The 25,971-nt window shown below is 38.5% G+C and overlaps 1 protein-coding gene and 1 pseudogene across 2 annotated transcripts in view; one reads left to right on the top strand and one right to left on the bottom strand.

Annotated features, from left to right (window-relative positions):
• The window catches only part of SNX25 (sorting nexin 25), a 131,767-nt gene that overhangs the window by 16,313 nt on the left and 89,483 nt on the right, over positions 1–25,971 (bottom strand). For both annotated transcript variants that reach the window (XM_047855152.1, XM_047855154.1), the window contains exons 8-13: positions 16,004–16,135; positions 13,750–14,022; positions 10,554–10,718; positions 7,505–7,636; positions 4,629–4,769; positions 731–844 (exon numbers count right to left, since the gene is read on the bottom strand). In XM_047855152.1, coding sequence (XP_047711108.1) covers positions 731–844; positions 4,629–4,769; positions 7,505–7,636; positions 10,554–10,718; positions 13,750–14,022; positions 16,004–16,135 — 957 coding nt within the window. The remainder of the gene's footprint in view (positions 1–730; positions 845–4,628; positions 4,770–7,504; positions 7,637–10,553; positions 10,719–13,749; positions 14,023–16,003; positions 16,136–25,971) is intronic.
• On the top strand, positions 2,472–2,862 carry LOC125163451 (28S ribosomal protein S17, mitochondrial-like; annotated as a pseudogene).

Here is a 25,971-nt window from a genome sequence, read left to right as displayed (position 1 = left end):
CTTACATTCTGGGGTGACAGTGTAAAAACTGCTACAACGACTTCATAAAACTAAGAAACTCAGACCCGTAGGTATTACACGACATATATTCACCAAAAGACAAGTACTAGATGTTTCTAGAAGCCCTCTTCATAAATGGCCTCAACCGGAAACCATGCAGATGCTTGTCAAAAACAGAATGAATAGAGTACAATACGTTCGCACAGTGGGAAATCTACGCAATAGTGAAAACGAACGATCCGCAGCCAGAACAGCACTGCGGGCCAGAGTCCCCCGAACACAGTGTCGAGTGAAAGAGGTCAGACACATAGGAGTCCATACTGCATGATTCCATTTATACAAAGTGCAAAAACAAGTGTATCTGGGCTGTCGGAAGTCAGGATCATCACAGCCCCCGGTCGGGGTCGGGGGCAATGACAGGAAGAAAGCCGGAGGCACTGGCAGTATCCTATCTCCCGGACTGGGTGCTAGTGCCTGCACGGTGTGCTCAGGGTGTGAAGGAGGACACAGTTGTACACGTGATTTCTGTACTGTACGTATTTTATATTTTTTATATTTTGTGTGTGTAGTATACTTTCATGACAAACAAATAAGCCAACCAAAGATATTTTGAGGATCTGGCATGACCAGCGAGCACAGGAAGCTAATGAGCAAGATCTTAGAATAATGACAGTTTAACCCCAAAATAACTAATTTTTCCTCTTGGATCCAAAACATTTCAGTTGCTTACCTGTAAAAACTTATTTAATTGATTCTTTGACTTTTCCATAAACTTGTGATCTATAGATTTGAAAGGCAGCTTGCTAAGAGAAGGCAACTGGACTTTTTTTAAAGAAGGGAAACACTGTGGAAGAAAACATTAAATGTTAGCATCTCAGTCATATTTATATCTTGGGGGGGGGGAGTTTAGATTTATAATTAGAACAAACCAAGTATCTTCTTCCTGTTCTCGTTCCTCTTGAGATTTAAGACCTTGAAAACCCGCCTGTTCTAATCCGGCTCCAAGGAATGAGGAGGAGCAGGACATTTGATGAAAAAAGTCTAAAGCGCACCCGTAGGCCCACGAAGGCCTGGAAGCCGGGCAGCCCTGAGGCCAGGCCAATCGGGTGGATTTGTGCAACACGAAGCAGCCCAGTGCTCTAGGCGGGCACACCCGGCTCACAGACGGTTTTTTTGTTAGGATGTGCTTTGTTTACAACATCTCCACGTGTGGACAAGTTATCAAAGCTGACAAAAGAATACAACGGAAAGAAAGAGTAACTGGGCTTGTAGCTTTCTTACCGCCTTTCACAATGTAACCATATTAATAATAATACTGCATATTAATAAATAATAAAACTTCCCTTTGTGGATGAAGGCCTACATTCTGCCAGACACTGTGCTAGAAGCATGGCGTGTGTACCAACAGCTCTAAGAGTTGGCAATGACTATTCATTCCTGTTCTACATAGGATACAACTGACGATCAGGATTAAAAGCCAGATCCATCTGACCACACAGTCTGTGTTCTTTGTGCCAATTTCCAAACTCTCCAGACTCTGCCCCCATTTCCAAACGCTGGCCTTCATGAAGGCACTGGGGCCATCTGAATGTGCTTAATGAAACCAGCTGGCATCGACAAGTCAGGGAGCACAGAGTCTGCCTGCCACAGCCTTCGGTGCTGCTGACCCTTGGCGCACAGAAGGGGCACAGGAGCACCCACTGGCCTGGCCGTAGCAGGAGAAGGCGTGGGACAAGTCAGTCAGAGCAAGTGCATGCAAGTGCTTCGGGTGCCGGGAAAGGGAAAACTGGCCCTTCCCTCGCAGCCCACTAAAGGACCAGCAGTACAACGGCACGTGCCCAAGGCTGTACATAAACCAGGGCTCTGACTCAGGGAACAGTCGTAGAGAAACGAAACAGGCAGTGAGCGTCAGAAGGGAAGACTGCACTTCCCTGGGGACCCGAAAAGGTGCTTCCTGTCCCAACTGTCAACAGAAAGCATTCACATACAAAAACATGACAACTCACAGGATGCTAATTTCTAAGGGTGAGAAAAGAACCCAGTGATCAGCTAAAGAGAGGAGAAAAATGACGGACATGGAATTTTATAAGGCTTATTTCCTCTAAGTCTTTGATCTACTTGTTTCTGTTTTCTAAGAATATTTTCCACATACATTTTATTTCAAAACCTCCTCTCAATTCCTTTTTCTCCTTCTGTTTTCGTCAGCAACTAGACTGATCCTAAACTTGGCTTCACAATGGTTTGTCACAGGGCAAACAACACATTTTTCTGCAGTGTCAATTGTACTCGACAATTTTGGCAAAAATTTAATCTTCTATTGAGACGGCAGTTTGCTTTCCACACTACCAGGGTGACCACAGTCCACTGGAGAAGTACCACAGTCGGACACTTGGTTGTGATTTTTAAAAGCATTTGAAGAAGTTATAGAGGATGCGTGCAGGGAAAGCAGAGCGGGAAGTGACCAAAGCCACATGTCAGTGGTTCGTTCATCTGTCCATGCCAGATGCATCGTGGAGAAGGCGATCGGAACGGCAAGGCAAAAACCAGCCAAAGTGAGAGTGGCCAGGCTTGTTTGGGATCCCTATTGATTAAAGTATTTTAATAAGGGAAAAGTCAATTTTTCCATGATGCTCTTTAGCAACACACTGTTGGGGATATCGTGCTTCTCAAAGCTCCACTGTCCCACGCACAAAGCAGGTAAAACATGAACTGGCCGAGATCGTTTTCAAAGTTGGACAAGTCACAGATCCAGTGACGGGAAAACCCTGTGCAGGAACTCCCTACCTGGAAAGCTGGGTCAGTCTGGAACCCACCCACCCAACCAAAACTCTGGAAGAAATGAATAGCTCTTCAGCAGAGTAAAGGGGGACTGGAAGAAGGAATCAAAGGGAAAGATATCTAAGTTGGCTTTATGGAAAAAAATTTTTCTAAGTGTCGTTACAAACTGTCCAATTTCTCTTCTGGTATTTATGGAACAGGTAAAGTAAATAAGTAAAGGCCTTGTTAAAATTTTTCATAAAAGTTTAAGGTCATGTTTTAAATTTCCTTTTCATTAGACATATTTTCTCTTACAGTAAGTATGCCTAGTAATCCCCATTGTTTTGTAAGCTCACTATTTTAGAAGGTTTTTTTTTTTTTTTTTCATTTGCCAAAGGAATCTTGAATTTATCTTAGAATCTTTGGGGAGGAAAAAACCTTTTGATATCATAAAACGGATTCACATTAAGTGGATATTTATTTTTGGTGGTACATATTCAAAATTAATTTAAACTTTTTCTCTGATTTAACCAATTATGAATGGAAATAACAGTCTGATTGAGGTCAGTCTGTATCAGATTAAAGTCTGTATTAATAAGAAAGCTGATATAAAGAAAATAAAACTTGAAAATTCGAAAAAATAAATAAATAAAGGCACTTGAAGAAGTTATAGTATTCACAAGATAGTGATTAAAAAGGTTTAAAAAAATCCCCTCAGGAGAAAAGGTTATAGGAAATAGACATATTTCATTTGCGGAAGAGGAGTCTGATAGGTGACCACAGGATTTTACCAAGATTTAGTTCATTCCAAGCCAGAGAACAATAAACAGAAACAAAAGTAGACGTGACTGAAAAGCTTTTCAGTTGCTGGGGAAGAGGGCAGTCACCTCCAGGAGGGGGAGAGTTAGAGAAGACGCAGTTCCTGAGAAAGATGGAAGAACAAGGAATGGAAAGTAAGATGACCCAGATTCCAATCCTGGTTTGGCCACTATGTACACGTCCTACGATAAATTGACCAAACTCTCCGGGGTCAGTTCCTCTCACCTTAAAATAAAAGAAGTGACCTAGATTAGAAGCTTTCTAACGTTTCTAACTAAAACTCACAGTAGGAAGTACATGCCACGTTGCAGCCTGCATACGTATAAATGCATATCCACACAGATAATATAATCCACACGTAAAGCTGAGAAGTTCTGTGAAACAGTGTTCGTTACTACCACTGCTACCACCACCGACACGATAACGTTTATTATGCGAAACACTCTCTTCTAAATGCTTTGGATAAACGTATTCTCTTAATTCTCACAAATCTGTGAGATGGGAGAGGTAGATGCTATGGATATTCGTATTCTACTGATGAGGAAGAAGAGGGACAGAGAGACGGAGTGACAAGTCCCAGGTCATATAGCTACTGAACAGTATAGCCACAGTCCAAACTCAAGCAGTCTTGCTCCTGAGTCTATGCTTTCAACCACGACACTGCATGACTCCCTTACTTTTTGTGCTGAAATCCAATATATTCTATGCTCTGTCCACTGCTGCAATCAATAACTGATTTCACTTCCCACTAATGGGTCACAACTGGCAGCCTCAAAACCGGGGGCCCTAGATGACCCCTAGCTCTCTTTCAGCTCTGGGGTTCTCTGAGGCTTAGTGGAGATCAGACAGTTCTCTGTCCTGAAGGATTTACTCTAAACCATCTGAGCTATGAGTTATTTTCCAAATGTCGGACTGAAAAAGCCACTTTGCCAGTATCCATAGCGAAGGGAGAAAGGTTAATGATCAGTTTCCTTATATGTAAAAAATTGACATGAGCTCTTAAATATCTTCTTGCTTGTAATTCTAAACCTTGTATTCATGAGTATTCATACCTCACTAAGTTTCCGGTGTAAATTCTGAAACTCACTGAGCCTTCTAGGGACGGTCCAGTTCTTAGTTTCAACTCCGCCAACTTCTTGTAAGCTTACCATGACAAAGTAACAGGGCATTTGCTCACCATTCTCTTCTGTAACCTTGGAAAAAACAGACACCACAACAACAAAAAGCATGGTTAGCGGATGTGGTAGGCAAGATTTCTAAATACTCCCCAAGATTTCCCACCCCTTGGTGGCTACACCCTGCATCATCCCTGGAACTGTGAATATGGTGTCCATTCCTGCGATTAGGTTATGCTATATTTGACAGCTGACCTTAAAGAAGGGAGATTACCCGGATGGGTCTAACCTAATCATACAAGCCCCTGAAGAGCAGAGACACTCCCTGGGACGGTAGGAGGACAGGAAGTCAGAAAGACAGGAAGCGCAAGAAGGACTCGGCATGTGGTGCTGGCGTGAAGATGGAGAGGGGCAGGTGGAAAGGACGTGGCAGGGCCTCCGCTGACAGCCAGAGACGAGACCTCAGGTCTACAACCACATGGAACTGAATTCTGCCAACGACCTAACCGAGCTTGGAAGTGGCTTTTTCCTCAGAGTCTCCAGACAAGAACTCAGTCTGGCCAATACGCTGCCTTCAGCCTCGGGATACAATGAGTAGAGGACACCGTCATACGGTGCTGGACTTTCAACCTGCAGAATTGCGAGCCAATCAGTGGACACTGTTTTAAGCCATGAAACATGTGGTCATTTGTTACATATCAAAAGAAAATTAATATAGCAGACTTAACATCCTAAGTGTATTCCTTTGAAAAAACAAATTAACAGAAAGCAAAAAGGTGTAAGATATGCTAAAACCTGTCTCAGAAAAGGATAAAGCCTTCCCCAGTTTAATTTCTGGATTCAACAAACCATGATTTCAATTTTCATGAAATTTTACATTGAAAGATATAATTTCCTCTACCTCCCAACTTAGATAATTCACACACACACACACACGATATCATAATTCAGAAATAGGCCATTATTATACTTAACATAAATAGATTAGAAACAAATACTGAATTTAGGCTTGAATTAGTATCATCAATCAAATTAGAGACAAAGAGTCCATAAGAATGGCAAAGGAAAGAGACACAAGACACATTGAGCACCCACGGAGCCCCGTGACGTAGGACCATTACCCCACTGTGAGGATGCAGGAGGTGAGGACACCCACAGGGTCCCTGGACTGTCCTAGGATCACACAGCTAGTATGGGTGTCAGCCAGGATCAGAACTCAAGAGAATCTGGCGCGACGTAGATACATCTTCCACACATTCCCATGCAGGGCTGCCTTGCAAACTCCGGCGGTCAGGTGACCCTTCAGGGTCCATTGCCATTATCTTTTCGGTGACCATGGTGCCACGGCGAGCTCCTGCAGCTCGCCGTAATGGGAGTGCTCACAAGTACCAAAGAGCCGGTGCAGCACCCAGTGAAGCACTCCTGTCGTGGGTGTGCTTTCAGAGCTGTTCTCGGAGAACATGAATTGCGTGCTATCCAATCTAGAGGTGACCTTAGGGTTGTGAGTCTTAAGCAACCCCCACCCCACCACCACAGAGAGCGTGTGAAGCCACCGGGCTGATGGGCAAGACGGAGAAGAACAAAGATAAAGTGTACAAACACGCCCTTACAAATCTAAGGAGTTAAGTATTTTCACAAGCCGTTTGAAATAATAGTGGAACAAAACATTAACACTGTGTTCCTCATGATCTCGTTATTTGTGTGGACCTGACCTTCGTCTCCAGATTTCCACATGACTGATAGTAAGCCAGGTGGGAACAAAGAAGTTGTCAACAGTGGAAAATGCTTATATGCATCACTCCTTGAAGAGAAATTCTTTTTACAGACAAAAGGGATACAGCATATTCTGGAAATTGATACCCATATCCCTCAAAGAATAGCAAAATATTTTCTAAGTCAAAGCAAAAAATATTCATTATTAAAGATCTTAGAGCAATTGAGATTTAAGTAATTGAAGTCAGCAGAATGGAACAATCAGAAACACTTAAAATTTTTAATTTTTCACCACCAAATTTCAAATAGTGCCCTTCCATTTTATTTCAACCCTCAATGGCAAAAGAAAATGGCAATTCAAGGACATTACCTGTCCTTTTCTGAAAGGTGCTTACAATTCCAGTGAACAAGAACAACCTGAAATGGAGAGAGATCAGATCTATGCCAGGCAGCCCTAGTACAGCTCACAGTCAAGGGTAGTAAGACAGAGCGAGAACAATGAGGAAAGAAGGGGGACAAATGCAGTCTGTAAGAGCAAACGTAACTTTTCTATCCTCAACCTTAATTCTGTAGGACAAAATCTTGTCTTATAAAATCATACTCATTTTTTAAATTTTTTTAAATGTTTTTATTTATTTTTGAGAGAGAGTGCAATTGGGGGAGGGACAGAGACAGAGGGGAACAGAAGATCTGAAGCAGGCTCTGCGCTGAGAGCAGCAAGCCTAATGCGGGGCTCCGAACTCACAAACTGCAAGATCATGACCTGAGCTGAAGTCAAAGCTTTGCTCAACTGACTGAGCCACCCAGGCACCCCGAAATCATATTCTTTTTTATTTTTTTTTTTTTAATGTTTACTTATTTTTGAGAGAGAGACAGACAAGAGTGCAAGCAGGGAGGGGCAGAGAGAGAGGGAGACACAGAATCCAAAGCAGGCTCCAGGCTCTGAGCTGTCAGCACAGAGCTCGATGCAAGGCTTGAACCCACAAACCATCAGATCATGACCTGAGCTGAAGTCGGATGCCCAACCGACTGAGCCACCCAGGTACCCCTCCAAAATCATACTCTTAAAGTAAACTTGGAGGAAAAGCAGTCAGACCTACCTCTCCACTGGTGATGGAGGCTTTCCACATTCCGAGGTTCTCACACCACCAATCTGTTCTTGCCATGTGCAGCTGTAGGTCCGTGCGTTCTTTCTCTATTAGAATTATTTCCTCCTTCAACTTGAAAACAATCTGCAAGAGGGAAAACATCCTGAGAGTTACAAAAGCACTTAAAATGCCACACAATTCAGCAAAGTAGCAGGGTACAAAATCAACAGACAAAAATCAGCTGCATTTCTATACACTAACAACGGACAATCCAAAAAGGGAATTAAGAAAACAATTCCATTTACCATAGCATAAAAATAATAAAATATTTAGGAATTAACTTAAACAAGGAAGTGAAAGATTTCTACAATGAAAACTACCTAACACCGATGAAAGAAATTAAAGATGACAAATAAATGGAATGATATTCAATGTTCATGGATTAGAAGACTAAGCACTGCTAAGATGTCAATATGACTCAAAGTGATCTACAGATTCAACACAGATTCCTTATCACTGGCAGTGATTTTTTTTTCTGCAAAAATAGAAAAATCCATCATAAAGTTCACATGGAATCTCAAAGCAGACTGAATAGCCAAAACAATCTTGAAGAAGAACAAAAGTTAGAGGGCTCATACTTCCTGATTTCAACACTTACTACACAGCTACGCTAATCAAAACAGTATGGTACTGGCATAAAGACAGACATATAGACCAATGGAATAGAACAGATCAGCAAGAAATAAACCTTTGCATATATGGTCAAGTGATTTTTGACAAGGGTGCCAACCCCATTCAATGGGAAAAGGACAATATTCTCAACAAACAGTGCTGAGAAAACTGGATACCCACAAGCAAAACAATGAAGTTGGACACTTACCTAACACCATAAATAATAGACAACTCAAAATTCATCAAAGACCTAAATGTAAGAGCTAAAACTATAAATTCTTAGAAGAAAACACAGGGGGAAAGCTTTAGAACACTGAACTGGTAATAACTTCTTGGCTATGACACAAAAGGCACAGGCAGCAAAATATAGGAAAATGGGACTTCATAACAATTTAAAACTTTTGTGAAAAGAATACTATTGACACAGTAAAAAGGCAACCCGCAGAATTAGAGCAGATATTTAAAAATCACGTATCTGATAGGGTACTAACATCTAGAACATATAGAGAACTCTTAAAACTTAAAAACAAAAACCAGTCTGATTCAAAAACGGGCAAAGGACTTGAATAGACATTTCTCCAAAAACATTCTATAAATGGCCAAAAAGCACATGCAAAGATACTCAATGTAACTAATCATTAGTGAAATGCAAATCAAAACCACAATAAGATACTACCTCGCGCCCATTAGGATAGTTACTATAAAAAAAAAAAAATGAAAAACAACAATTACTGGTGAGGAGATAGAGAAACTGGAAACCGTACACACTGTTGGTGAGAAGGTATAAAATGGTGCTGCCAATATGGAAAACAGTATGGAGATTCCTCTAAGAATTAAAGACAGAATTACTGTCCCAGCAATTATGACCCAGCAATTTCACTTCTGAGCACACGCTCCAAAGAATGTAAAGCAAGATCTCAAAAATGTATTTGTACCCACGTTCGTGGTAACATCATTCACAAAACTTAAAAGGCGGAAGCCAAACCAACATCCACTGATGGGTGAACGGATAAACCAAATGCTGTATGTACATGCAATGGAAAATTGTTCAGTCTTAAAAAGGAAGGAAATTCTCACACTCGGTATAATACGAACGAACCTTGAGACTTAGGCTAAGGGAAAGAAGCCAGTCACAAAAGGATGAATACAGTATGCCTCCATTCATGATGTATTTAAGAGTAGTTCAATTCATACGAGGTAGAAAGGAGAAGGGTAGTTTCCAGGGGGTTGGGGACGGGAGGATGGAAAGTGTTATTTAAGGGGCACAAAGTTTCAGTCTTGCCAGATGAAACAATTTCAGGAAATGGATGGTAGTGATGGTTGCATAACAATGTGAACGGACCGATGCTGAAGTGTATACTTGAAACGATTAAAATGGTAAATTCAGGTGATATCTATTTTGCCACACTTTAAAAAAGTAATTTAAAAAAAAAGAGAAAGCATGCTCATCATCCCCTTGGACCTCTTTCATTAGAAAACCTATAGTTTGAGGGCAGAAGCTTTGCCTTAAAACTCTCCTGAACATGCCAGCTACGAGGACTCTTTCCTTTCTCAAAAAGCCTCCAGGAAGCACTCGCAGCCTAAACCTTGTCCTGCATTTTATTACCATCAGAGCTGTGACCACCCTGCTTCATTTTCCTGTGAGGATATTTTGGTTCCACAATCAGCATGTTTGCTCCCTCCTTAGGGAGGCTGGCAGCTCTATAGGTCACTGGTTCTCCACAGTGACCAGCAGAGCATCATGCATTTACTCGTCACTTATGTTGCCGAACACACCCTCAGAAAGTGCCAGAGGAGGTCAGTTTGGCAGACTGAAGAGCACCAGCCATACCTGCAACAGAGACATCTCCCTGTTGGGTCGCCGAAGACGCATAAACACAAAGCAAAAAGCCACGCCACTGCACGGGTTTGAGAAATGCCAGCTGGGGAGATGCTGTTTACATTTTTAAACTTTCCAATTCTGTTGGCTTTTAGCAAAACAATTTATTTCTTGTGTCATTCTGTGAGGTTCTCTAAATTGTGACTCACAGCATTTGAAAGAAAAATAAAAGTAAGGTGATTGTCCTTGAAAAGTTAATGTACTTCCAGAAATGGGTCTGGCACAAGGAAGTGCTTTGCCCTCTTCTGCAAAGGTACCACAGGCAAGCCAGGTAAGAGAGCACAAGGCTGCTCACCACGGATGACCGGAGAGAACCCCAAAGCACAGAAGACTGAAAACAAGTGCTTTTCTAACTCTATACTAGATGCAACAAAGTAACCATGGAGCGTACAAATACAATTTTTTGTTTTAAAGAAACAGTGATGCTTTGCAACATAAACTGAAAACTACTACTTATGAGATCAGAAAAATGGAAGCTTTCAAAGACAACCTTGAAAGTGAAAGAGTTACCTTCTTGTCAGGTTTTGGTGCATTTTGAATAGAATTTAGAGCTTGCCTTTTATATTCAAGTTTCTCATTTAGTTCTCGTAGTTTGTTTACAGCAAAACTGGCTTGTTCATTAATTCGACTGGTGCCTTCATCTACAGCTTCCTCACCAGCCTCACCTCCTGGGTCCTGGGGGAAAAAGTCACGTGAACCACACTGTCTTATAACGATGGACTATTCAACAATGAGTACCTAGCATATAGGTTCTAGATCATTACAATACACTTAGCCAAAGTACTAGATTCCCCTAACACTTTGTGGTAGAAAGTTCAGAGGCAGGCTGCTTTTCCTCAGCAAAGTGACAAATCAAAGTTATTTGGAACCACAGTAACTGGTGTTGAGGAATACAATGAAAGAAAAAACATTTAATAGCCTGAAAAACAGGGCAGAGTGGGGGATGGATTCCACACCATTATTTCCCAAATGGTACACCCAAGGGAATCTGCATGGAACAAGAAAAGGCAACTGAGTTATCTGCCTAACTCAACCTGAGTGGTCTGTGCCTAATCTTGGACAAAGACACAGAGATGCGTATGGCTTCCTTTCGGGCTACTAAGAATATTCTAGAAAACTTATGCTAAGTACTTTTAAAATAAAATTTCCAGGGGCACCTGGCTGGCTCAGTTGCTTGAGCATCTGACTTCAGCTCAGGTCATAATCTTGTGGTTCGTGGGTTCGAGCCCTACATCGGGCTTACTGCTGTCAGCACCGAGCCCACTTCGGATCCTCTGTCCCCCTCTTTCTGCTCCACCCCTGCCTGCACTCTCCCAAAAATAAATAAATATTAAGAATAAAATAAAAATAAATAAAATTTCCAAGTTCCCACTAGTAAAAGTATTTTCGGTACACACTTTGTTCAGTCCCTCCCCTGAAGATGTATTTCACAAATCAACAGGTAGATCATCTTATGAGTTAAATGGTTAAGATTTCAAAGTGCCTTCAGATTCATACAGAACTGCAGAACTTTGAAAAATCTGGATAGATTAGCAGCAGACAGCATATAAAACAGACCTGTCAGCAGTAACAGCATGTAGGACAATGGAAAGAAGTCCTGAGAATGATCTTTTGCTTTATTATTCTCCTTAACATTCTTCCAGAGTTTCCCTTCTAATTTTTATTAATTGAAATAAACGGTAAGAGAAAAAATTTTCTTCAAACAAGAATGAAGTATTAATAACCCTAGAAAACCAAGCTCTTTTTTTTAATTTTTGTGCGGTCTTTCAAACCCTTGTCTAGGAGTGCACTTATCATGACATAATTGTATACCTTATATACATCCAAACAGGTATTCTGTCTTTTCCCTATAACTTATGATGCTGCTTATTTTGAGGGCGTTAATTACTCTTCAAAATTAGAATTTTTGTGGCTGTATACCATCCTATGAATTGATGCTACCCTGAGGCATGTTCCTACCGCTGCTCCTGCTCTGGGTTGACTCTGCTGGTTCGCCATCCCAGAGGTACTAAAACAAACTCCACAGTACATCACCTTTTCTACCATTTAGTTATTGCCTTAGGGTGAATTTCTAGAAGTGGGATTATTGCTACAAAGAGCAGAAGCGTTCAAAAGGTCAGTGATACATATTACCCTTGAGTCCTAGGTGAAGCTGGATAATTTTTCATATTTGTTTACTATTACCTTTCATATCAACTGTCAGTTCAAGACTTTATCCAATTCACCTATTGGGTGTTGATATTTTTAACTAATCTGCATAACCTCTTTTACAGCATTTACTTATTAGCCATTTTCATTTCTGAGGCAGAGAGAGAACACGGTTAAACTTACCGAAAAACATATAAAAAATAAAAAAATAAAGCAAACTGATCTTAAAAATACAATGGGTGAAGGGGAGTGGGACATAGAGGCTTTTGGTTATGGAATGAGTAAGTCTTTGGAATAAAAGGCACAACGTGGGGAATACCGCCAATGACATTGTACTAGCATTGTACGGTGACAGGTGGTACCACACTGATGGTGAGCACGACACAACATACGCAGACGGCGAATCGCCACGTTGTGCGCCTGAAACGAATGCGACATTGAATGCTACCGGCACCTAAATAAAAAAATACACTGTTTCCAATTAATGTCAACAGACAAACGATGCTTATTTATATTTTAGGGGTGAGGTTTGGGGAAATAAGTATCAGTATCCTTATCTGCATAGCTTTAACCAGGAAAACAATTTTTTCTTTGACATTCAAAAGTCTATCAGCCAAAAGAAAGTTCCGCCGAATGAAGAATTCTTCTTCTTGTGCAGGAACATCACCACCACAGTAGCTAGAAATAGTGTGCCATAGAGATGAAGTAAACAAACTTCAGTTCTAATAAATTGTATCTGATGGGGGAAAAAAGATGCAATGACTAAAGACTTTTAGCCCTGTTGGTGGTGGAAGACACAGAAAGTGTGAAGAACTAAATAACAAATCTTTTAAAAGTCTGAATGAGTGAATTTAACAACAGTTCAGAGACACCGACTTCTAATACCATCAAAAACAAGCACTTGATTCCTCAGAGTTTGAGATATAACCGGCAGAAAAAAATCCAAAATTAATGATTAGCTTTCTATGTAGGGTGACTGTAAATAAAACATTTTGTGTTTCTTTGTACCTTCACAAATCGTAAAGCCCTCTAAACCTTTAGTAGTAAATGAGAGACGGTAAATGAGAGTAGTAAATGAGAGATCTCCAAAATGATAGTACACTTAGGAGACTCAGACCCAAGTGAGGTGTGGCTGAGCAAGGTTTCTTTCAGAGAATCTTACTTACATCTGATTTTTTAAACTCCAAAATACTTCTTGTAACTGCCCCCACATCCTCTTCCTCTCCTCACTTACCCATCCTTTGTCTCTTCTCGGACTAGACTAAGTTCTACTGATTCTCTCATCTGGCCTACACCACCTTGCAGACTCTCTGTCCTCGCTTTTCAGGAGCCACACACGGGGTGTGTCGCAGGTAGAGACAGGGCTGGGAGGTTGCAACACGAGGAAGTGGTGGTCAGTTGTTCAGAAGAACAAGGGAAGAGTGCACAAGTTCTACTTACGGTCCTGCATATTAAAAGATGAAGAGGTGCCCCAAATTTGCCTAAACAGTACGTGTCCGCCTGATCATATTCGAAGCTTAACCACTGAGAAGGAAGGAGAAAATTAAATGGGACTCACCATTTCATCCTTGCCGGAAATCAAGTGCGAGCCATGTTTTTCTTCCTCTTTTATCATCAATTTCTCATACAGGTCACTGACAATAAATGAAGGGTAATACCTATCCTTTAGGGTCTCATAAACATCGCCCTGGATTTTGCAGAACACTTCAATACCTTTATTTCCTACAAGACACTGCTGGATTTCTTTGTAGAGTGATTTTTCCACAGATATTTCTTTGCTTTCCACAAAGAAATTCTGGTAAATTTCACCAACTAATTGTGGGATTTCATTCTGAAAAGACAGGAAGATGAAAAACAAGAAAGGTAAGAAATATCATCTCTGACAAAAATATTTTTCTTCTGAATTCTCTCCATCTTAAAGCTGGAAGGAAGACATTGAAAACGGACACTGCTACTGGTACCAGTGGGGGTCTTTGGCGTGCGTGTGCACAGAGTCAAGGGGTAAGAGTCTGGCTCCTGAAAATGAATACTTTATGCTGAATAGTTAACGAATATAATTTCTACTAAATGCTGGCAGGGGAAAAGTGGGAACAGTTCTCGTCTTGAAACGGATTCCTTCTTGCAAATCTGAATTCCACAGCTCAGTTATCAGCTAAATTCAATTTGGCTTTAAAAAATCTAATATAAATAATTGGAAGTGCCATTTTTCACTCCAGAAGTCATTATTATGTAATTTAAGAAAAACAAGAAAAATATTCTCCAGAATGATGATGTATTGCATTATAATCAAGCTTGTATTAGACAGCTTACTCTTAAACATCATACTAAGGTCACAGCCAGTCTGTTTCAGAAATGCAAACATCTCTTCTGATTAACATAACATTTATATTTCCTCTGAAAACATCTCATTAATTCCAGGAATGTTACACAAAGTCTTCAACAGGATTAAAAAATGAAGACAAACAACTCAATGAATATTGTGAATTTAACAAACATCTCAGAACTTTTACACCCAAATTAGTGTTGTTAGGTCAAAATAAAGCTATTTCATGAAGCTATATACTTTTATTGCACTGAAATCTTTTAAATTGTTTCCAGGAGTTTAGGAAAATTCTTTAGATTGCTCTTCACAATATTCCTTTGAGAGCAGCCAAAAGTCATTTGGAATCAAGTCTGATAAATAAAATACATAATAAAGTGGGCAACTGCAGTATCGGATAAAATGAGGTAACTTGTGACTTACAAAATAACAATAAAAGGCATTTCTAAGAAGATTTAAAAATACTGTGAGACTGAATTTAATTCCGAAACCAATGTAGTATGTGATTTATGATGTATTTTAATAGTATTGAGTTCTAGCAACACTCACATGAAGTGCAAAGTGCAATGTACCCAGTGACTTTTGTGTTTATTTTAATAAGCCTCTCAAAATACATGTAATATATATACTATACATATTGTCATGTATATTTATAGACACATATAAACATACATATTTCATATTCTTTAACTCTTAAAGGTACTGAGAACTTGCCAAGTGCAAAATACAATGCTTATTGGGGTTTTTCATCATTAAGAGGCATCTAGAACCAAAAATCTTCTTTTGTGGGTTTTTTTTTTTTTAATGTTTATTTATTTTTAAGAGAGTGAGAGACACAAAGCGTGAGCAGGGAAGGGGCACAGAGAGAGGGAGACACAGAATCTGAAGCATGCTCCAGGCTCTGAGCCGTCAGCACAGAGTCCGACGCGGAGCTCGAACCCATGAACCTGTGAGATCATGACCTGAGCCGAAGTCAGCCGCTTAACCAACTGAGCCACGCAGGCACACCCCCCACCCCCACCGGCTTTTTAAAGGTTTTTGTGTTTCTTAATTCAGTCATATTTTAAATGAAACAAAAGAAGAACAGTAGTGTAAAATATGCACATGATATTAAAATAACAAGGTTATGAGACTGAGGTGTACATGACAAGATCAATTCATTGTACCAGTAATGTGGATGTATATAACTTTTTTTATAATGTGCTAAAAAAGCAAACCAAAAAAACTGCCTGAAAGTAAATTCAGTATTTTGGTGCATTTATGAATCTGTTTTTCCCTTGACCACACATTCAGAAGTATCTTTTTGTGAAAATAAAATATAATTTTATTTACCATTATGAGCTGGAACATAATTCCATTATTATATTTGGTTTTAAATAGTCTTTTAATGTATATTTATCTTACAGCTTCATTGAGAAACACAGACACACTGCCTAACATGCAAGTTTTCACCAGCTGATGATTAATATTTCTTTGAGCCTATATATACTACCTTGTTAGCACTCTTCAGATATTCCACCGACTCCCAAAAACTAATCAGAGCTCTCTTGTCCATCCTTTCCATGTACATTCGAAAGTGTTCTCGGTAGAACGTATTGGCCAAAATATCTTCAAACTGAAGAATCTATTAAGGAAATTTAAGGAAAAAAAATAAGGAAAACGTTAAAAACTTAAAAATAAAATTCTAAATATCAGTTTCCTTCAACTTTCAATGGATTGGTGTCTACATTCAAGAAAAAAAAAAAGTCTCATTTTTTAAGGTCGTAGTCAACCTAATACAGTATTTCTCTCAACTTCCTAAATTTTAAATGGAAAAAGTTATTCAGTATTCAAAATGTACATATTCAATAAGTGCCAATTTTCTATTAATCATTCACTCATTCAGCAAAAGATTTATTTGGCATCTACTCTGTATCAGCCACATTTCTAGGAAATCAGACAAAAATCCCGGCCCTATGGGATAAACTGCTAAAAGTAATAGATACCCATAATAGAAAAATTAAAGAGAAATATATAAAAGACCAGGAAGCTGGAGTCTAATAATTTGACATTTTTGCCTTCTATCCTTACACTTGGGATGAAAATTATTTTATATCTTGCTCCTTCACTTACAGTATCATATTCATTTAAGATATCTTTTGTAAGCATCATTTTAATTAGTTCATAATATTGCACTATATATCAAAATGACTCCTTGGTTTACTATTTTGTATGCTCACAGAAAAAGAAAAAACAAATCTGAAGATACAGTGGGCAAAATCTTGAGCACAGGCTGCCATAATAGAAGAAAGCAGATCACTTTCATAATAATTCATAACTCAATTAATTAGGAAAAATCCCTCAAATTAATTTAGAAGGAACTGAAGTCCCATATCCTTAGTTCTTAGTTAATTAAGAAAAAGACCTGTAAGTATATCTCAAATGCAATTAAAAGAAACACTTATGTTTTAAGATTCTTAACAATTTATATTGTGGCAGTGGGAAATTTTTTGGAAATGTGACCAGTAAGATCTTTCTAAAATCAAGTGCATATGATCAACACAGATTCAACTCTTCTACCAACAGTGAGTCCTCAATAGTTTCTGTAAACAGAAAGAGGCAGGCATTTTTCTAACAACTTCTGGTAACTCATTAAAGGAGACAGTCATTCCATGCTACAGACCCCTAACAATTGGAGTCCATAAATATTTCAGACTATTAGGATTTAGTTTACTAACTTTGGAAAATCATAGCATGTATCTTTATGGAAACCCTACCACTAAAGCACTGTGACATACAAATTCTAACTGTACATGGTCCATGGAGGTTTGTAGGAGCCCATATCAACTTGGGCCAGGGATAAACAGATCACTCAGAGAGCTATCGATTTTTAAAATAGGGAGAAGCCGAGCAGAAAGGGCATTCGACAAATTCTAAGAAAGTCTCCCCAGTATAATTTTCCTTCGATCAAAATGAATTCCAAATTAGATACAAATTCACATATTTGCAAAACCAAGTCCAAAACATCTTCTAAAATATTAGCCATTTTTAGACTTTTGTGTTTTATGAATATTCTATGTTCAGTTCCAAAAGTGCAAATATATACAAATAAATGACAGCAAATATATCTAAACCATAGTTCAATAGGTGACATATCTCTTAATTGGCCAATGGATTAACCAAGTTCTCTATCCATTTTTTTTTTCCCCTCTCTTGAAAAAGAGAATTTCACTGTGTAACATCTACACTAATGGAATGGGTCTGGGTGGACAGGATGCATAGATAGTACACTTCAAAGTCAAATGTATTCACCTGAGATTAACTCAATCTCAATTAATTTGACATTAATTAATTTCAGTAAGTCTGAGATTTTTGTGTGGAAGTGAAAAGAGAAGGGTGGGTAGGTCAAAGTTGACACCACTACTAAAATAATCATTTTTTAAAAACTATTCGATGATATGGGGCATCTGGCCGAGGTGGCTGAGTCGGTTAAGCATCCAACTTCGGCTCAGGTCATGATCTCACCATTTGTGAGTTCAAGCCCCACGTCCAGCTCTGTGCTGATAGCTCATATCCTGGAGCCTGCTTCAGATTCTGTGTCTCCCTCTCTCTCTGCACCTTCCCAGCTCTCTCTCTCTCTCTCTCAAAAATAAACATTAAAACAAATTACAAAAAAAGTTAAAAACTATAGATGATATAACAATAATTAACATTTACTAAGGGCTTCCACACAGCAAACACTGTGCTCTTATTTGTTGGGTCAGCCTTTTTTTCTGTCCTAAGACCTCTGGTAATTCTGGGAGGAGAGCTACCACAGTCGATGGTCTCTAGGCTGGATCTGGTTTCATGATGCGTATTTTACAAACTTAGTTTTATGTTTTGTGTGGATTCCCTCTTACCCAGCTAGTTAATTTTTCTCCAGGAAAATTTCCACCAAGCACTCAAAAGTACCTCAGGGCCTTAGAGGAATAAATGTGTTCCTAAGCACCCAACATGTTACCAAGAGTGACATAGGATTCTCTAGTTACAAAATACTCATGAGAATAACTCCAGAAAACTAATGAGAATATGTAGAATTAGGATCTTGAGAATAATGTTTTATCCTAAAAGGAGAGGTTACAATTGGATTTTTCTTACATCTGTATCATCACTAAACATACCTCCTTAACAATCAATGCCAGTAATAACATTTATTGAGTGCTCTTATACTAAGTGGTGTACTTACCCTCCTATGTTCATTACTTAATGGTTGCCATCTATAGGGTATGCACAAACTATCCCAATTTTACAACTGGAGTACAAAAAAGCTAACTAACTTGCCCAAAATCAATCCCCAGTAGATACAGAATTGAGAGCCAGGCTTTCTGACTACACAGCACAGCTTCTTAACCATAATAAAATAGTTCATCTCCTTAAGAGATTACCTGATTTATGTTTATAGCAAACTACAAATAGTATGCAAGTCAAGAAGGAAAGATGCATTTAGGAAAAATGCTCTATAAGAACTCCAACAGAAACAGAAAGTCAAGGAATCTTTTCATATTCAAGTGCAGAGTCCTGGGCTACACTCAGTAATGTTCTTGGTCTTGGATCAAATACATTGAGATAAAGACTGATCTTAGACGGTGGGTTGGAAGATAGTGGTGGAGTAGAAGGATCACAGGCTTGCCTCATCCCATGAACACAACTAGATAACCAATACCTGAATACCCCAGAAACTGACCTGCAGACTGGCAGAACAAACTCCACAACTTTATAAAGGTAGAGAAGAGGCCACATAGAAGAAAGCATGAAGTGCGGTGACAGACTTGGGAGAGAAATGGATCCTTGTGCTGCAGTGGGGAGGGAGCCAGGGTCACAGACAAGGGTGGGACACTGGGGAGCACAGGGGAAAATGGACTCCCACAGTAATTGGGTTAAAATGCACGAGGGGTCTAATTTTGTGACTTGTGGCAACCAACAGGGCTTAAAGCGTGAACTTCTTTCTAAAGGTCAGTGGACTTAGAGGTGCTTGGGTGGCTCAGTCGGTTGAGCGTCCAACTTCAGCTCAGGTCATAGTCTCAAAGTTCATGGGTTCGAGCCCCGTGTCCATTTCTGTGCTAACAAACAGCTCAGAGCCTAGAGCCTATTTCAGATTCTGTATCTCCCTCCCTCTCTCCCCTTCCCCTGCTCATGCTCTGCCTCTCTCTGTCTCTCAAAAATAAATAAATGTTTAAAAAAATTTTTTAAATAAATAAATAAATGGAGGTCAGTGGACTTGGCTGGGATAGAGCCCAGAGGGCCCTGCACTGTTCTTGGAGAAAAGGCAAGCCAACAACTCAAGGACATACAGCATGGAAACAGCAATCTGAAGAGCACCTGGGGCACCAAGTAGGGAGGTTATTTACTCATTTTGAAGTGTATCCCAGAGAGGCAGCATTCATGGAGAGACCACTCTGGGAATGAAGGAACTGGCCATAGCCATCTCCCACCACCACCCTACATGCTACTAAACAATGAATGAGTCAACCAGGAAATCAAAGAAGAAATTTTAAAAATACACGGAAACAAATGAAAATGAGAACACAATGGCCCAAACCCCGAGATGCAGCAAAAGCAGTTTTAAAAGGGAAATTTATAGCAATACAGGGCTACCTCAAAAAAACAAGAAAAATCTAAAACAACCTGACCTTACACATAGAGGACCTAGAAAAAGAACAACAAAACCTAAAAACCAGCAGAAAGAAGGGAATAATAAAGATTAGAACAGAAATAAAGGATATAAAAACTAAAAAAAAAAATTAAAAAATAAACCCGCAATAGAACAGGCCAATAAAATCAGGATCTGGTTATTTGAAAAAACTCAATAAAACTGATAAACTTCTAGCCAGACTTATCAAGAAAAAAAGAGAGAGAAAGACTCAAATAAATAAAATAACAAATGAAAGAGGAAAAATAACAACCAACTCCACAGAAATACAAGTAATCACAAGGGAATATTATGAAAAAGTATGTGCCAACAAACTGGACAACCTAGAAGAAATGGATATACTCCTACAAACATATAAACTACCAAAACTGAAATAGGAAGAATTAGAAATTTTTTAAGACTGATAACCAGCAAAAAAATTGAATCAGTAATCAAAAAACTCCCAACAAATAGAAGTCCAGGGCCAGATGGCTTCGCAGGTGAATACTACCAAACATTTAAAGTACAGTTAATATTTATTCTTCTCAAACTATTCCAAAGAACAGAAAAGGAAGGAAAACTTCCAAATTCATTCTAGGAGGCCAGCATTACTCTGATCCCAAAACCAAATAAAGACACCACTAAAAAAGGAGAACCACAGGCCAACATCCCTGATGAACACAGATGCAAAATTTCTTAACAAAATACTACCAAAATGAATCTAACAATACATTAAAAAAATCATTTTCCACAATCAAGTGGGATTTCTTCCCCTAGGCTACAAGAGTGGTTCAATATTCACAAATCAATCACTGTGATACATCACATCAGTAAGAGAAAGGTAAGAACCACATGATCATCCATTCATGATAAAAACCCTCAACCAAGTAGGTTTAGAGGGAACATATCTCAACATAATAAAGGCCACGTATGAAAAACTCACAGCTAACAACATCTTTAATGAGGAAAACCTCTCAGTTTTCCTAAGGTCACGAACAAGAAAAGGATGTCCACTCTCACCACTTTTATTCAACATAATACTGAAAGTCCTAGCCACAGCAATCAGGCAACAAAAAGAAATAAAGGGCATTCAAATTGGTAAGGAAGAAGTAAAAGTTTTACTATTTGCAGATGACATGATACCATACATAGAAAACTCAAAACACTCCATCAAAACACTGCTAGAACTAACAAATGAACTCAGTAAAGTCACAGGATACAAAATCAATGTACAGAAGTCTGTTGCATTTCTATACACCAATAATGAAGTAGCAGAAAGAGAAATAAAGAAAACAATCCCATTTACAATTGTACCCAAAATAAGATATCCAAGAATAAATCTAACCAAAGAGGTGAAAGACCTGTATTCTGAAAACTCTAACACACTGATGAAAGAAATTAAAGACAACCAAAAGAATGGAAAGACATTCCATACTCTTTGATTGGAAGAAAAACTATTATTAAAACGTCTATACTACCCAAAGCAATCTACACATTTAATGCAATCCCTATCAAAATACGAACAGCATTTTTCACAGAAATAGAAGAATCCTAAAATTTGTATGGAACCACAAAAAGGCCCTGAATAGCCAAAACAATCTTGAAATAGAAAAGCAAAGCTGGAGGCATCACAATTCCACACTTCAAGTTATATTACAATCAATGGACCAGAGTAGAAAACCCAGAAATGAACTCACAACTATGAGGTCAATTAATCTTTGACAAAGCAGGAAAGAATATCCAATGGAAAAAAGATGGTCTCTTCAAAAAATGGTGTTGGGAAAACCAGACACCAACATGCATAAGAAAGAACTGGACCAGTTTCTTACACCATACACAAAAGTAAATTCAAAATGGATAAAAGACCTAAATATGAGGCCTGTAATCATAAAAATCCTGGAAGAGAACACAGGCTGTAACTTCTTTGACACAACCTGCAGCAACTTCTTTCTAGATACGTCTCCTCAAGCAAGGGAAACAAAAACAAACTACTGGTACTGCATCACAATAAAAAGCTTCTGCAAAGGAAACAAGCAACAAAACCAAAAGGCAGCCAACATAATAGAAGATATTTGCAAATGACATATAAGATAAAGGGTTAGTATCCAAAATATACGAAGAACTTCTCAAACTCAACTCCCAAAAAAACCAAATAATCCAATTAAAAAATGGACAGAAGACACGAAAAAATATTTCTCTCCAAGACGATATCCAGATAGCCAACAGACACATAAAAAGATGCTCATCATATCTTACCATCAGGGAAATGCAAATCAAAACTACAATGAGGTAACACCTCACACCTGTCAGACTGGATAAAATCAGCAACAGAATAAACAACAGGTGTTGGTGAGGATGGGGGGGGTGGGGGAGGTTGAAGGAACCCTCTTGCACTGTTGGTGGAAATACAAACTGGTGCAGCCACCGTGGAAAACAGTATGGAGGTTCCTCAGAACGTTAAAGACCTTATGATCTGACAATTGCACTACTGGGTATTTACCCAAAGAATACAAGAACACTCATTCAAAGGGATACATGCACCCCTAAGTTTATAGTGGCATTATTTATAGTAGCCAAGATTTGGAAGCAGCCCAAGTGTCCACTGATTGATGAATGGATAAATAAAAAGTGTGTGTGTGTGTACACACACACACACACACACACACTGGAATATTATTCAGTCATAAAAAGAATGAAATCTTGCCATTTGCAATGACATGGATGGAGCTAGACAGTATTATGCTAAGTAAAATAAGTCAGAGGAAAACAAATACCATATAATTTCACTCCTATGTGGAATTTAAGAAACAAAACAATGAGCAATGGGAAAAAGAGAGACAGAGAGACAGAGAGACAGAGAGAGAGAAGTCAACAAACAAACTCTTACCTACAGAAAAACTGATGGGTCACCAGAAGAGGCGGGGGGGGGTAGGGGGTGGGGGCGTGAAGTAGGTGATGCGGATAAAAGAGTGCACATGTGATGCATACCGGGTGATGTTTGGAATTGTTGAATCACTATATTGTACATCTGAAACTAATATAACACTATGTTAACTAACCGGATTCAAAATGAAGCTTAAAAAAAAAGAAAGAAAACTGATTTCAGAGATCAATCATTTACTGCCACTGATTTCCACACCCCTTATATTTTCATTTCCTCTTCTCCCTTTATTTTTTCTTAAATTCTTCCTTCCATCTTTCCATTTGGGGGCCATTTGAAGTGAGTGTACAACCTTACAAAAAAATAAAGCAATACAGATTTTTTTGTTTTCATATTCAGATGAAAACAAAGCCAGATAGGAAGGCAATACTGTGTAGGTAAAATTGTTCAGGATTTAGAGGTTTGAATCCTGGCTTTGCCAGACTTTCCAGTTCTGGGAGCTCTAAGTGACTCCGTCACTCTGAGCCTCAGTTTCTTCTTCTATAGATTGGCAATAGTACCACCTTTATGGGTGGTACTTTATGGGTTGTTGTGAGACTTGTCATAGCTGTTGTCAATGACAAGAGACAACAAAAACTCACTAGGAAGAAACTGAACCAAGATTTTGGCTAAAAAAGAAAAGACAATGACAGGTGCCAAAAATCAGGGTAGTTAAGAAGTAACTTACTACATAAGTAAACACAGGTGAAAGGAATAGGTCAGTGGGTCTCAAGTGGGGTTAAGAGAAAGATTACAAAGGGGTTGGTAAAAATTTTTGTGGATGTCAAATATAATTACTATCTTGACTGTGGTGATGGTTTCATGAGTACATACATATGTCAAACTTATCGAATTATATACTTTAAATATGTACAGTGTATTGTAGATCATTATATCTTAATAAAGCTGTTTAAAAATTAAGGCTTGACAACAGAATTGCAGAAGAACGATGTATACAATTTTATACTAAAGACTCACTTCCAGGAGTACATATATTGGAGTAATTTTTCTATTCACAGATCACTATATTTGATTTGCTAATATTTTGTTAAGAATTTTTTGTTTAGGTTCTTGATGAATATTGGTAAGTAATTTTCATTGTTTTAATGTTTTTCTCTGGTTTGGTGTCAGTTATGTTGGTTTCTTATGAGGAGTTAAAGTACCTTTCTCCTCCATTTTTTGAAATAATATTGCTAAGATTGATATTATCTTTGTCTTGAATGTTCAGTAGAATTCACTAGTGAAATTATCTGGGCCGGAAGCTTTCTTTGTGGGAAGGTTTTAAATTATATATTCATTTTCTTTAATACACCTAAGGCTACTCTGATTTTTTATTTCTTTTTGAGTCAGCTTTGGTAATTTGTATTAATACTTGTGGGATACAGTTAAGGAATTTGTGTATTTTATTCAAATCGTGAAATTTATTGGCTTAAAATTGTTCATAATATTCCTTTGTTTTCCTCTTAATGCATCTAAGATCTATAGTGATGCCCCCTCTCTCATTCATAATGGTCATTTGTGCCTTCTCTCTTCTTTTTGTCAAACTAGAGTGTATAATCATCTTTTCAGAGAACTACCTTTTGTTTTCATTTATTTTTCTCTACTGTTTTTCTGTTGTCTATTTCACTGATTTCTGTTGTTATATTATTTCCTCTTTTCTAGTTATTTTAGTTTTCATTTGTAGCTTCTTAAGGGGGAAGAACACTGATTTTAGACCCTTCTCCTCCTCCTCGTCCTTCTTTCTCCTTCTTGCAAACTGTGAAGTCATGACCTGAGCTGAGATTAAGAGTTGTACACTTAACCAACAGCCACCCAGATGCCCCGACCTTTCTTCTTTTTTAATATAAGCATGAGTGTTTCCTTCCAAGTACTGCTTTAACTGTATCCCACAAGTATTAAGATGTTACATTTTCACTTTCATTCCATTCAAACTAGTTCCTAATTTCCCTTCTGATTTCTTGATTCAAGCTTTATGATGTTGTTTAATTCTTCAAATATTTGAGAATTTTCCAGATCTTTCCAAATCCACTTGGTCAGAGAATACAGTCTGTATAATTTTAAACCTTTTTAATCTGTCGGGATTTGTTTTAATGCCCAGCAGTATAGTCTTTCTTGGTGAATGTTCAATATATGCTTGAGAAGAATGAGTATTCTGTTGATGTTAGGTGGAATGTTCTAGAAATGTCCATTAGTTCCCCTTAGTTGTACTAGTGCTTACATTTTCTATATCCTGGTTTTTTCTTTTTTTATCAATTACTGAGAGAGAGGTGTGAACACTTCCAATTATAATTGTGGATCTTTTTTCCTCCTTTCAGTTCTGTCAGTTTGTACTTCATGTATTTTAAAGGTCTCACTGATTGCATACATATTTACATTTAGGATTATCATGCCTTCGTGATGAATTGACCCCTCTATCAGAACGAAATGTTCTTCATCCCTGGTTATATTCCTTGTCCTAGTGTCTATTTCGTCTGATGCTAACATTAGCTACTTTGTATTTCTTATGCTTTGTGTTTACATAGCATGCCTTTTCTCCTCCTTTCACTTTCAACCGATCTTTGCCTTCATATTTAGTTTCTTGTAGAGGGCATATAATTCTTTCCTATTATTTATTTACTTGATCACTTTCTTTTAATTGAGGGATTCATCTAATTTTGAAGACTAAGTTCTGAAATAAAGTTAGGTGGCGATTCCTCTGGATTAAATATGATTAGGTTATAGCAAAACCATTCTACCCATGTACGGCCCCAAATTAACCAGTCTTACCTTTAGAATAGCAAACCATTATAAACATTAGAATTCTGTAATATTATCTGAGGCTTCCAGCCTGAAGTCTAACAGAAATGATTTTCCTCTGAGGTTAAACTGTTGCACCAGCAATGGGTTGTGCCTT

The sequence above is a fragment of the Prionailurus viverrinus genome, chromosome B1 (genome assembly GCF_022837055.1).
Source record: "Prionailurus viverrinus isolate Anna chromosome B1, UM_Priviv_1.0, whole genome shotgun sequence".
Taxonomy (NCBI): Eukaryota; Metazoa; Chordata; class Mammalia; order Carnivora; family Felidae; genus Prionailurus; species Prionailurus viverrinus.
This window is presented reverse-complemented; position numbering and strand designations above follow the sequence as displayed.